Source organism: Mastomys coucha, unplaced genomic scaffold (assembly GCF_008632895.1).
Source record: "Mastomys coucha isolate ucsf_1 unplaced genomic scaffold, UCSF_Mcou_1 pScaffold18, whole genome shotgun sequence".
NCBI lineage: Eukaryota > Metazoa > Chordata > Mammalia > Rodentia > Muridae > Mastomys > Mastomys coucha.
Window position 1 is genome coordinate 110,352,024 of NW_022196900.1, and position 13,319 is coordinate 110,365,342.

Here is a 13,319-nt window from a genome sequence, read left to right on the forward strand (position 1 = left end):
CTGTTACAAAGTCCCCATCCAGGGCCTGGGCCTGGCAGGACAAAGACCGCAGTCCTTGTACACCTGTGACCTACTCCCAGGCCCGAGGCTCTGCCATTCCCTATGTGACCATCCTAAAATGTTTTACTCTTCCTGTTGTTGTTTTATTTTTTCAAAATCAGCAGGATGTGGCATGTGGGAAGCCCTAGTATATGTGTAGTGTGTGATGTGTGGTATGTGGTGTGTGTGTATATGTTTGTGTGTTGTATGTACATGTGTGTGTGTGGTGAATGTGTGTGTTGTGTATATATGTGTGGTGCACGTATGTGTGTGGTGTGTATGTATGGGTGTACGTTGTGTGTGTTGCATGTATGTGTGTGTGTGGTGTAAGTGTATGTATGTGTGTGGTGTGTAAGTGTGTGTGGTGTGTATATATGTGTGGTGTGTGTATATGTGTGTGTAAAGTGTGTATATGTGGTGTATATCTGTGTATGTGTGGCTTTTCAAGAAAGTCCTCTTCTTCATCATCAAAACCAGACCTTGCTCATCTGGAAGGACTCTTTGGGACCCTGCAGAGTCCTCCCAGACATTGAGGCACTGACTCCATCCCCAGCCCAGCTTCACACACCTGATTCTGGCTGTGTAATGCTTCAAGAAACCTGTGACCTCCAGGAGCCTTGTACTGGGGACGAGAAGCCAGAGGTTGGCCCAGGGGGGTGGAGAATGTACCCTCTCCAGGCCAGCTCTTAGACCCTGGATCACAGAGCATTCTAGACTCTGTCCTAGGGGCGTGGAAGTATTTATTTCTATTCCACTATTTTTGTGTGTGTGAGAGGGGAGGGATGTGTGTGCCATGGTGTTGGTGTGGAAGTTGGAGGACAAGATACAGGAGTTGGGTCCTTTCATGTAAATTACAAACTTGGCTTATCAGGCTTGGTTGCAAGCCCTTTCACTTACAGAGCCATCTTGCTGGCCCAACAAGGAGATATTTGAGGTGACCCTCTCCACCACTCAGTTAAGCTGGGATCTGTCCTTAACTCTTTGAACCTTCATGGCTTCGAGGGTCACTGCTTCCATTCCATCAGACCAGGGTCATTCTGTTCTTGATAAAATGGTGAATTCTTCCACAGAACAGTGACCCAACAGATTGATGGAAGGACCTAATGAAGGCAGGCAGTCAGGGGAGTGGAGAGCTATAGCTCACAAAGCAAATGGCGTGGTCAGACAGGCAGAGGCATTACAGTGGAGTGTGGAGACCGCCCTCCTCGGAGCAGACCGGCTAAAGGTAGGTGTAACTTGAATGGTCCCACTGTCTCAGGACAGATGCTGAGAAATCTCAGAGCAGAAGGTCCGAGCCTCCGGCTGAGGCTTCCCAAGAACACGTTCCCCATGGGCACCTGCAGTAAGTGTGGGGGGACTCGGACCTCCAAAATCTCTACTCTTCCAGTGCACCTGTGTGTTGCTCACTCCTGTAACCCCAGCCCCACTGGAGAGCCTCACTGGAGACTGCCCTCTCTTGTCCAAAGCAGGCTGTGAAGCTGCTTCTGGGGGCAGGGCTAGGGCGAAGGGCCTACTGGGTGCCTCTCTCAGTTACTGTTTTATAAACTGGTTCCTTGTCCCTTCCCTTTCTGGATAGGATGGGAAGGTGCCCACCTGTTCTCTAGGATCCCCAACTCAGGCCTCTTCACGTGAGAGGATGGCTCAGTTCCATCCGTCCCCACAGCCTCTGCTCCATCTTCACTGGATTGAATAGCAGTGCCCTGCCCCAACCCCCTGCCCGCCAATGCCCAGTACCACTTGTTTTCTGGACAACTCACCACTGGACAGGACAGCAGAGCCTACCACCCAGTGCCCAGTGTCACATGCCCCCCAGGGGCCCCAGCTCACCCAGGCTGCCGGTGCAGAGGCAGTTGTGGGTCCGTGGCTGGGGCTTGGTCTGGTGGCTGTCGAGAATCTGCTGTACCAGCTGCTCCACCGAGAAGCCCGAGCTGCTGTTCCCATTGCTACAGGTCCATTTGATACCATGGACTGCAGAGAGAGAGAGAGAAAGAGAGAGAGAGAGAGAGAGAATATGAGAGAGAGAGAGAATATGAGAGAGAGTGAAAGAGAGTGAGAGAGAGCAAGAGAGAGTGAAAGAGCGAGACAGAGCGAGAGAGCAAGACAGTGAGAGTGAGAGAGTGAGAGTGAGCAAGAGAGAGCAAGAGTGAGAAAGAGTGAGAGAGTAAGAGTGATCAAGAGAGAGCGAGAGTGAGAGAGTGAGAAAGTGAGGGAGCAAGCGAGAGAAAGAGCGAGAGAGAGCAAGAGAGAGAGCGAGAGGGAGAGCGAGAGAGCAAGAGAGAGAGAGAAAGAGCATGAGAGAGTGAAAGTGAGAGAGAGCAAGAGAGAGTGAGCAAGAGAGAGGTGAGAGAGAGCAAGAGAGAGAGTGAGAGCAAGAGAGAGTGAAAGAGCGAGACAGAGCGAGAGAGCAAGACAGTGAGAGTGAGAGAGCGAGAGTGAGCAAGAGAGAGCAAGAGTGAGAAAGAGTGAGAGAGTGAGAGTGATCAAGAGAGAGCGAGAGTGAGAGAGTGAGAAAGTGAGGGAGCAAGCGAGAGAAAGAGCGAGAGAGAGCAAGAGAGAGAGCGAGAGTGAGAGAGCAAGGGAGAGAGAGAGAAAGAGCATGAGAGAGAGAGTGAAAGAGAGTGAGAGAGAGCAAGAGAGAGTGAGCAAGAGAGAGGTGAGAGAGCAAGAGAGAGTGAGAGCAAGAGAGAGGTGAGAGAGCAAGAGAGAGTGAGAGCAAGAGAGAGTGAAAGAGTGAGACAGAGTGAGAGAGCAAGACAGTGAGAGTGAGAGAGCGAAAGAGCAAGAGAGAGAGCAAGAGGGAGAGCGAGAGAGCGAGAGAGAGAGAGAGAGAGAAAGAGGGAGAGAGAGAGAGGGAGAGAGAGAGAGAGAGGGGGAGAGGGAGTGTCAGGGGCTGCTAGTGATGGGTCGTCTGTCCTGGTGGGGAGAGATTTCAGGCCCCCAGAAAGCTCAGCTTGCTGGAAGGCTGGTTCTAAGATTGATTTGGGAGGTCAAGCCAGCCAGCAGAGTCTCTGCTCCATTAGGAGCTCTGAGATCTTGTGTCTCCCTTCTTTGCTGAACTGGGGACTAGTTTGCCTACAGCAGTGGCTCTCAACCTTCCTAAGGCTGCGACCCTTTAATACAGTTCCTCAGATTGTGGTGACCCCCAGGCATAAAATCATTTTTACTGTTAATTCATAACTGTCATTTTGCTACTGTCATGACTCGTAATATACGAATCTGAGGTACATGACATCTGAATATGTGACCCTTGTGAAGGACTGTTATAATATACGAATCTGAGGTACATGACATCTGAATATGTGACCCTTGTGAAGGGTTGTTGTAGCCCCTCAAAAGGGATCGTGACCACTTTTGTTTTTCCAAAGTCAAAGGCACTGAGATAGCTCTTTAGGGGCTTCCCAAGAGGAGGAAGAAAGCAAGAATGAGGAGGAAGGGCTGTCATGTGCCTGTAGACTGTAAGGCTTTGAGCAGGCCCACAGGATGAAGTGGGAGGATTCAGCAAACAGGAGGAGCCCAGGAACATGAGTGGAGGGGGTTCTCTCCAAACGGAGGCTCTGCCTTGTCACTCTCCCCACATTCCTTTCTCTACTCCAAAGAGAAGTGTAAGAGAAGCTGGACAGGGAACAGGAATGATCGGCCCATAGCCCAGAGTGTAGAGGACTCCATTCCGGTCCTAACGGATGATTATCATCTTTACAGATGCCCTGAGGGTTTGGCTGTCCCTGGCTGTCTGGAGTCCCTGGAGTCCCTGGAGAGAAAAGGCCTAGAATGAGAGGTTTTCCCCCACCTGGCAGGACAAGGCTGGGGGCGTAGGTAGGTAGGTTAGTATCAAGCACAGAGATAGATAGATACTCTCAGGGCTCCAGAATGCAGCCATGGGAGGTAGGTGGGTATCAAGCACAGAGATAGATACCCGCAGGGCTCCAGAACGCAGCAATGGTGGCACATCTAATCTGAAAGATAGGAAGAGCCTGGGCCAGGCTCACACCTGGCTTTGTGGCCGAGGTTGAACGGTGCTGTGTGAGTTCAAGGCGCATCAGTTTGTCTTTCCTCATCTGTACAGTTAAAGCAGGAACAGACTAGAGTGTGCCTCACTCGCTGGGTAGTGCAAACTGAACAGAGAACGGGGGTCATCACAGCTATTAGTGGGGAGGACCGAGGTGACGGTGACAGGAACAAAGCAGGAAGTGGAAGCTGAGGCCCAGAGGTCCACGTTGGGACTGCCGATCTGGATAGCTTTGGAGATGTTCCGGCCCATTTTGAGCTTTATGGGGTTCAGTGAGATGATGGTGTCTGTGGCCCATCCTTCTGTAGGGGAAAGGGGGCTCTGTTTTTGGGCTTTGTGTGTGTGCATGTATGTGTGTGTGTGCGTGTGCATGTGTGTGTGCGCGTGTATGTGTGTGTGCATGTGTGTGTGCGTGTGTGTGCTTGTGTGCGTGTGCATGTGTGTGTATGTTCCAGTGGGAATGGGAATCCTCACAGATCCAGGAGGCCTTAGACCTTGCTAATTAAACCAATTTGGGCTTATTCTTTCTGAACATCATATCTCCAGGATATTTGCAAGAGCTAGAAAGCCTGGCTCAGGCCAGGGGTTGCTGGGCATCACCAGAGCCGTGGAATCTTCTCTTCAAATTATGCTGTCTAGAGTCCCAGGATACCTAGACAGCAGCAGGAGGGGCCTGGGCATGGGCCAGGCCACTTACCTCTCCAGATTCATTTCACGGATGAGAAGACAGGCTCAGTGAGGGGAGATGATATATCATGTGCAGGAGAGGAAGGTACGGGGGGACCCCCCTTCTGCTCCCCGAATGTGCAGCAGAGATCCCAGCTCTGTGTTTCCTCCACTGCACCAAGAGCTTGACATCATGACCTGAAGTGTGTCAGATATGTTTTAAAGCTCCCACAGTGTCCACGTGTGTGTACGTGTGTGTGTCCTTAAATGCCACCAAGACAGAACACATAGCTCTATGCTGACCCTAATCCAGCAAGGAGTTCAAGTCCAAGAAGGAGGGCCTTGTGTTGTTAGAACATGCAGTATGGAAACCTTAAGCAGACACCAGTTGCAAAGCCAAGCCTCGTGCTGGGGAACCCCCAGCTCACAGGAATTTGATTTCTCGAGTGATAAGTGTTGTCAGGGTAGCCCCGATGCTGGGGCTGCCACCCGTGCCAGGTCCGTCCTAGCTGGGGCTTTGGGTGGGCTTACTAAGCTTCTACATGGCTGGCGGCATCTTCCTGCGTTTCTGACTGTTCCCCACCATCCTGTTTCTTCTCCAGCCCTGGCTGAAACAGACCCCATGCTCTCTCTGCCTCTTGCCTTCTTCTGTATGTCGTGGAAGTACAAAATGAAACCCGGCGAAGGGTGACAGATTGCAAGCAGAGAATTTCTGGACGCTTAATGCAAATTACCCAGTGTCTTGGTACATCCAATATGCAGATCATCCCCCCCTCCGTCTGGGGGAGGGGGAGGAGGCCCCCCCTCCGGGGTGGGGAGCTGTTAGTACTGAATATCAAATACTATCAAGACGGCTTTTAACATGTCATGCTTGGCTTCCCGACACGTAATGAATCAGCGGGAAAGGAGAGTTCTACAGGAAGAAAAAACGTGTGTTTCGAAAGGAAGGTTTATGAAGGCACAGGGCACTCTCACTGCCCCTGCCTGGGCCACACCCTCCTTATGAGAGCAGCAAAGAGGACTCAGGAGCAGCCCTTGATGAAAGGCAAGGTCACAGTGGGGCCCAGAGGCAAAAAAGGAAGAGCCAGGGAAGGAGCCGGTCCCTTCCTGGTCATTTCTTTGTCCCTGGCACAATTTGCCTCCGGGCTCTGGGGGACAAATCTCAGGCAGAGGCACCCCCTCTTCAGGCCCCCATACATGGGGCCTGGGTGGTAAGTTTCTGGGCTGGTTAAGGGGTGGAGGGAGCCTGTGCCCCATGAAGGCAGGGACAGGGGATGTCCAAGAGGAGTGAAGCAGGCATGGAGTTGGTAAATTGTTCTAGTACTGGCCTTTCCAGGGTAGGAACAGCAGGGGAGACCCCAGAGACCACCGGGATCTTAAAGAACTCCATCTTGGGGCTTCCTGCTGAGCCCTCCTGAGGCCACGGGCTGCCTGCTGAGAGGCAGAGCCACAGCTGGGGACAACTGTCAGAGAAACCAATCACCTTACACCAGTGCTGATCTGATCAAGATGCTCTCCCTAACCAGAATCATGGCAAGACAGCACCGCTGTGAATAGCTGAAGCCAGGGCCAGCGCATGGCTGTGCTCGGGGACGGACAGGGCCAGCGCATGGCTGTGCTCGGGGACGGACACCATCTTTCAAAGAGGTAGCCAGCTGCCGTGAGGAGGCTCACTGAGACAGCGAGGAGGGGGCTGGGTGAAGATGAGAAGCTTGAACTTAACATGGGCAACTGGTTCCAGCAGCTCTGTCCCCAAGTCTCCAGAGGAAGTGGAGAGCATGGGCCCTAAGCCCCTCCCCTCTCCCCCACAACATTATTCCCTCAAAGCCACACCCCCAATAAGTCTTTAAGGGAGTCATCACTAGTTGAGGTCATAGGACCCCATGCAATAGGCAGGCATGGTAGAAGTGCTTCGGCACAGAGAGAAGCCATGTGAGGCCAGAGCGAGAAGGCAGCCTGAGACTGCACAAGGTAGAGAGAGACCTTACTAGAAGCCATCCTCCAAGTCACCCTGACCTTGTCTTTCCAGTCTCCAGAACTGGAAACAACCAATGTCCACTGTGCACACACCCCGGTCGGTCGGCGGTGGTTCACTGTGGTGGTGCCTGTGGTCTGCTATCTGCTGCAATCCCTGAACACCACCGGCTAGGGCAGAGGATGCGATGAGCAGGGGTGCACTCTGCATAGTTTTGGAGGGTGCAAGGCCAAGTTCAGGTGCATGAGTGCGGGGGTAGCTGGGGCAGTATGGAGGAGTTGGGGGAGCAAGGGGAAGGAGGGAGGAGCTGGGGGAGGAGGGGGATGAGGGGGGAATGGGGGAATAGAAGAGGCTAGGAGGATACCTGGCAGGTAGGTGCTCTTGGAACCCCTCCCCTCCACCTCCAGCAACAGAGGGAGGGGAGAGGAGGTCCACATTAGGGCTGCAGGAAGCCTAAGGGCTCAGATCCCGCCCGAGCCCAGGTACTAGGAGGTGTGGCCTGGCCTCCACCTCTGCATAGGGAAGCATGCGGGAGGAGCTCTGAATACATGATGAGCTTGCAGACTGGCTTTACCAGGGATTTGGAAGTAGAGCTGAGACCTCTGTGGCACATGCAGCCCCAAGACCCAGCCTCCTTGCTTGGCACCTGCCTCTGAGGTGAGCTAATGTGTACATGTCAGCAGAGGTTCATTCTGGCCTCATGGCTGGACATGTTGGAGGCTGAGAAGGAAGACATGCCGGGGCTGGAAGCCCGAGGCACGCCGGTAACTTTCAGCCACAGCCGCCTCTGCAGCGGCCTCTGCAGCTCCTCGCTTGTGTTCCCTGGAAGAGTTTTCCCACCTCAGTTCTCTCATCTACAGCATAGCTGACATGATGCTTCCCCTGGCTCCACGCCATCTCCCCAGGGACTTTAAGGATGCAGGGTTAAGGGGGACTCAAGGATGGTGGTAGAGGGACAGTGACTTCACACTGGGGACGAAAGACCCTGGTAAGCAACAGGATAAAGGGAAGGAGGGAGAGCCATCAGTCCAGATGACGCCTCTGTTTTCAGAAAGGACACAGGTGTGTCAGAGCTTTAATTGCCACAGCAATGGCACAGGTGCATCAGTGAGAAACCACACTGACCCTTCCACACTGGACTGTGGCAAATAGGAGACAAGTGACAGTGTCTCAGTGTGTCAGTGTCTCTGTGTCAGTGTCTCTCTGTGACAGTGTCTTCTGTGACAGTGTCTCTGTGTCAGTGTCTCTGTGTCAGTGTCTCTCTGTGTCAGTGTCTCTCTGTGTCAGTGTCTCTCTGTGACGGCGTCTCTTTGTGACAGCGTCTCTCTGTGTCGGTGTCTCTCTGTGACAGCATCTCTCTGTGACAGTGTCTCTGTGTCAGTGTCTCTGTGTCAGTGTCTCTCTGTGACAGTGTCTCTCTGTGTCAGTGTCTCTCTGTGTCATTGTCTTTCTGTGTCAGTGTCTCTGTGTCAGCGTCTCTCTGTGTCAGTGTCTATGGCAGTGTCTCTATGTCAGTGTCTCTCTGTGACAGTGTCTTCTGTGACAGTGTCTCTGTGTCAGTGTCTCTGTGTCAGTGTCTCTCTGTGTCAGTGTCTCTCTGTGACATTGTCTCTCTGTGTCAGTCTCTCTGTGTCATTGTCTTTCTGTGTCAGTGTCTCTATGTCAGTGTCTGTCTGTGACAGTGTCTCTGTGTCAGTGTCTCTGTGTCAGTGTCTCTCTGTGACAGTGTCTCTGTGTGTCAGTGTCTCTGTGTGTCAGTGTCTCTGTGTGTCAGTGTCTCTGTGTGTCAGTGTCTCTGTGTCAGTGTCTCTGTGTCAGTGTCTCTCTGTGTCAGTGTCTCTCTGTGACATTGTCTCTCTGTGTCAGTCTCTCTGTGTCGGTGTCTCTCTGTGACAGCGTCTCTCTGTGACAGTGTCTCTGTGTCAGTGTCTCTGTGTCAGTGTCTGTGACAGTGTCTCTGTGTCAGTGTCTCTCTGTGTCAGTGTCTCTCTGTGTCAGTGTCTCTCTGTGTCAGTGTCTCTCTGTGTCATTGTCTTTCTGTGTCAGTGTCTCTATGTCAGTGTCTGTCTGTGACAGTGTCTCTGTGTCAGTGTCTCTCTGTGACAGTGTCTCTGTGTCAGTGTCTCTGTGTGTCAGTGTCTCTCTGTCTAGTGTCTCTGTGTCAGTGTCTCTGTTCCAGGGTTTGCTGGAACACCCCTTCCCTTCCTCCTCTTCTGTCTGAGCTCATCTGCACTTCCACCCAGTACCTGCCACACAAGAGTGACCCACGCAAGGGTGACCATTTGTTTAACTTGTCCAAACCAAGTTACCCTGGACCCAGAGACACTCCCAGGCCAGCCTGGTCATGAGGTCACCCTACTTGTGAGCCATGTGACAGAGCCAGCAGGAGAGGGAGCCCATTTCTGTGCCAAACTGCCAGTGAATGAGAGCCCTTTTGGAATTCTTCGGAGTTGTTGATGCTCAAAGGCTGTCACCATAGCAACAAGGTCAATAGGAAATGGCAGCCATGCGTAGGTTTTATCCTCACTGTATCCTTGTTGACAGGAATAAAGGCCCTGCTTCTGATTTCTTGGTTCATCTAGACGAAGTTTTCATTAGATTTAACTTCTCATATCCACACACCCACATGTTAGTCAGCTCCACGGCTCCCCACTCCGCTCTCATTCTGAGGCGCACTGCTCAGGCTGTGGGTTTGGGGTGGCGTGTATGCTGGCTGTGTGCCAGGATCCTCTGTGTGCAGTGTCTCCAATGAGCCTGGTCGCTGTGTCTCGCTGTTGGGACGCAGCACGCTAGGAGCTCCTTTCTACTGGGAGGTCGGGACTTCAGGCCCTGTCACACCCACCTCTGGAGAAAGCCAGAAGCTGAGGTTTGGTGTCAGCTGTGGAGTAGGGACCTTACCCTGGCCATATTGCTTCAGAGGGGGGGGGGGAATGGAGGTGAGGGGTCGGGACTCCTGGATCATGGAATCTAGACCACGTGGCGATAGTATGGCCTTGGCTTCTGCATTTGGCCTCTTGGAGAGCCTTAAAGGTGGGCATGGTGGCTAGAAACTGGCCTTGGCTGAGAGCTTCTGCCTCCTGGGGCTTAAAACTCTCCTGCCGATGGGCTGGGGTCTCTTTACAGATGTAGTGAATGTGCTAGAACCCCTGACTGACTGGCTTTGGCAATGCTGGAAGCTCAATGTGGCAAGGAGAGGCGTCTCTCCTGGCATTGGGACTTCAAACCTGGAGTTCCCAGTCTTTCCCACCACTTGAGGGAAGAGCCAGTCAGCAGCAGAGAAACATGTAGTTGTAAACATCTGGGTGTCCAGTCCTTCAGGGCCGCTTGAAATTAGGGACATTTCAGGTAGCTGGCTTCCCTTAGGGGAAGCCCCCCTTAACTCCCAACTATGTGGTCCAGAGACCTTGATTCTTACAGAGACATGAAACCCGGGGAGTTAGAGAATTCCACATTTCACTAGACTGTCTCCTCTTCAGTGAGCTGATCTCTGAGTTAGAATCGGATCCTTGACTCTGAGGGCAGGTCTGAGAACAAGCCACACAGGTTGGCTGGGCTGGTGAACGGGGAGGAGAAAGCCAGAGACTTCTGGAAAAGCCTAGGGGTGCAAGCGCAAAAGGAGCCCCAAAGGACAAGCAGTGAGGGACAGGCAGGAAATCAGAAGCATGTCCCTGGGGGCGGGGGGATCAGCTCAATAGGATCTATCCCGAAGGGAAAAAAGAACATTTTCAAAACAAACCAAGGTCTCATAGGCAGGGGGAGCCTGCAGAAGGAACCCACCTCTGTGCCCTCAGGAGTGTGGCAGAGCAGGGCTCAGCCTACCTGAGGTTCCAGGACAGTAGCTCCTATCGCAGGGACGGCACAGGGCACAGGGGATCCTCTGCTGGCCTTTGGGGGTCTATCTTTGTTTTCGCAGACTCTCAGGCCCTGTAATCACCCTAAGGCCAGAGCTGCTATTCTTGGCTCCAGGGACAAAGGCATAGGTAGGGTCCATACTCAGCACTTATAGTCAACAAGTGTTCAGCAAGACTCCTCTATGCCAGCTGGGTCTGGTGGCACAGACCTAAAATCCAAGCAACTCAGAAGGCTGAGATGGGAGGACAGTAAGTTCAAATCCAGCCTGGGAAACTTAGCAAGATCCTATCTCAAAATGGAAAATGGAAAAAGGGCTTAGCACTGTGGCTCCGTGGTAGCACTTGCCCAGCATGGGTGAAGTTCTGGGTTCAAATCCCAGTCACATGGCTTCCAAGCGATCACACTATGTGCTGCTACCAAGACTCAAACTGCAAACCCAGAAAATATTAAGGGTATCAGTTCTTAATTAGGCATCTAGGGAGACAACTCTGTCCTGGAACACCCAGAAACTAGGTCTCCCATCTCCTGGACATTTCCCTCTGGATTTTCCTGTAAATCTCTGCCTCTGCCTCCCTGCCATCCCAAGAGGTCCAGGGGTGAGGGTGCTAGCCCAGCTCTCCAAGGAAGAGCCCTGGGTTTGCCTCTTTCTGGTATCTGTCCCAGGCTAGAGTTTCTAGGAAATGCAAGCCTAGAGATTCCAGAATGAGAATAGTTTGTAAAACACAGAGTCCCCTGGCTGGCTTCCACCCTAGAAATCAGAACAAAGCTGGACAGGGCCCCCAGAGCCTTTTCGCGACCTGCCCAGGTGCTCCAGAAGTGAAATGGGTCCTGCCACTGGCGGCTCTGGGGTCAGGGCTCACTGTGCTGCAGTGATCCAGAGAAGAAGGTGCAGCTGAATGCTCTGAATCCCAGACAAGGCAGCCTGGCCTGAACACCAAAGCTTCCCCCTGACTTAGAGTCTGTCACTCCTATCTTAGAGACTTTCCTCCCTCCAGGGACACTGGCTGAAGCCTCAATCGTCCCTAGCAGCAGTCAATCTGAGGCTGGTCCCTGACTCTCTGCTCTTCTCATGGCCACACCTGCAGTCCGTGGGCTGTTGCTTTGTCACTCTGAGGCCAGCCACCCCACTCCACAGGCTGTGCTTAGCTAATTCCTGCAGGAGTGCTAGGCACATCCTGGAGGTGCGCTGCTACGAATGACCACCAGGTGGCGCTGAATGACCAGGAACTGGTCTAGATGGCCCAGGAAAGGAGCACCCTTGTTGATTTTACATCTTGATACTCCATAATCACCAGGATTACAATCCAAGCAAAAAAAAAGCAAAACAAATAAACACCTGCCCTGTACAGAATTTGTCTTTGTTTGAAAAAATCGTGAGAAAACAAGATACTTTGAACGTACCCCCGAAGGCTCAGGTGTGTTGGCACCAGTGAACATCCTGAGACAGGTGGGAAGGTGCCCCAGGGACTGGGGGACAGGGTAGCAGCGAAGCTGGGTGGGGACTCCCCAGGAAAAGCAGGTGCTATTAAGTACTGCTCTGTGCCTCTGAAGCTCCAGTTTCACAAGGTGGGGGTCCCTGTTTGCAGTCTCCCTAGCCTATGGCGGAAAAGGCCCTTGCTGAATGTGTGGAGAAGGGCTAAGACATGGCTCCTGAAACCATTTCCAGCAAAGACCGAAGAGTCAAGGTGTCTGAGGACTGCTAGGAACATTAAGAGCGCCCTCAGCCTCTTGCTCACCATGGCCACCACCCTGTGCTTACAATGGCCTTTATCCCACAGCCAACATGGCTCTATCCAACACACACTATGACCTCCAGCCCACACTCACCAGGACCTCTACTATGATCCCCCATCCCCCATTCTCAACATGGCCTCAATCTCTTCATTCTCGCATGGTTTCCATGCCCAGACCCCCACTCAACATGGCTTCCAGTCCTATGCCTGACATGGCCTCTACCCAACATTCAACACAATATCCCTTCCTTCAAGCTCAACATGGCCTCTCTTCCTTTAAGTTCAACGTGGCCTCCATCCTGGATTCAACATGGATGATCTCTGCTTCCATGCTCAGCATGGCTTCTCTTCTCTCACACTAACATTCAATTCAGCTCAGTCTCCAAGCCCACAGTCACCTGGGCCTCTGACCCCGAAGTCAGCACGGTCTCCATCACTTCAGAGTCAACCAGCCCTGCGGGCCACAACCCTGACACCCGAAGCACTCTTTCTACTCGCCTCACCTCTGCTCCCTTATGGATGTTCCTCACATTGCCTGGGATGCCTGTAGCCTGAGGGATGGCCTGGGCTTCCTCCTGTCTGTACCACAGAGCTCAGTGGTCCCACTCTGGCTGGAGGAAGACAGGAGATGTCCAGGTGGGCACACAGGGGCTGTGAGAAGGATGAGGCCTCCAGAGGGCGCTGTTCTGGCCTTTGGGCAGGTTTTTCCTCCTAACTGCAGACACTACACTGGCCATTTGACATCTGTGATGTCATTTCAGGGCCACATAGACCACATTGTCACCCATCCCAGGAAAGAGGACATGGTCACTCAGAAAGCTCAGGTGTACTGGCCAAGTCTGGGAGAGAGGTGCTATCTTCTCACAGCTCAGTGCTGCCAAGTTTACATCCGGCTTCTCACCTCTACTGGAAATCCTTTTACATGGTGTCCCCTTGCTGGTACCACCACCCAAATCATGGGGCCACGGAGCCATGGGGCCACGGAGCCACGTCTCCTAGTCTGGCTGGTTACCAGAGTGCCCTTGGCCTTGACTCGCAGGGGGGGGGG

At 52.8% G+C, this 13,319-nt stretch overlaps 1 protein-coding gene across 16 annotated transcripts in view; it reads right to left on the reverse strand.

Annotated features, from left to right (window-relative positions):
- Window positions 1-13,319, reverse strand: part of Camta1 (calmodulin binding transcription activator 1) — an 858,665-nt gene that overhangs the window by 89,791 nt on the left and 755,555 nt on the right. For all 16 annotated transcript variants that reach the window (XM_031379572.1, XM_031379576.1, XM_031379583.1 and 13 more), the window contains one exon: window positions 1,867-2,007. In XM_031379572.1, the coding sequence (XP_031235432.1) occupies window positions 1,867-2,007 (141 nt within the window). The remainder of the gene's footprint in view (window positions 1-1,866; window positions 2,008-13,319) is intronic.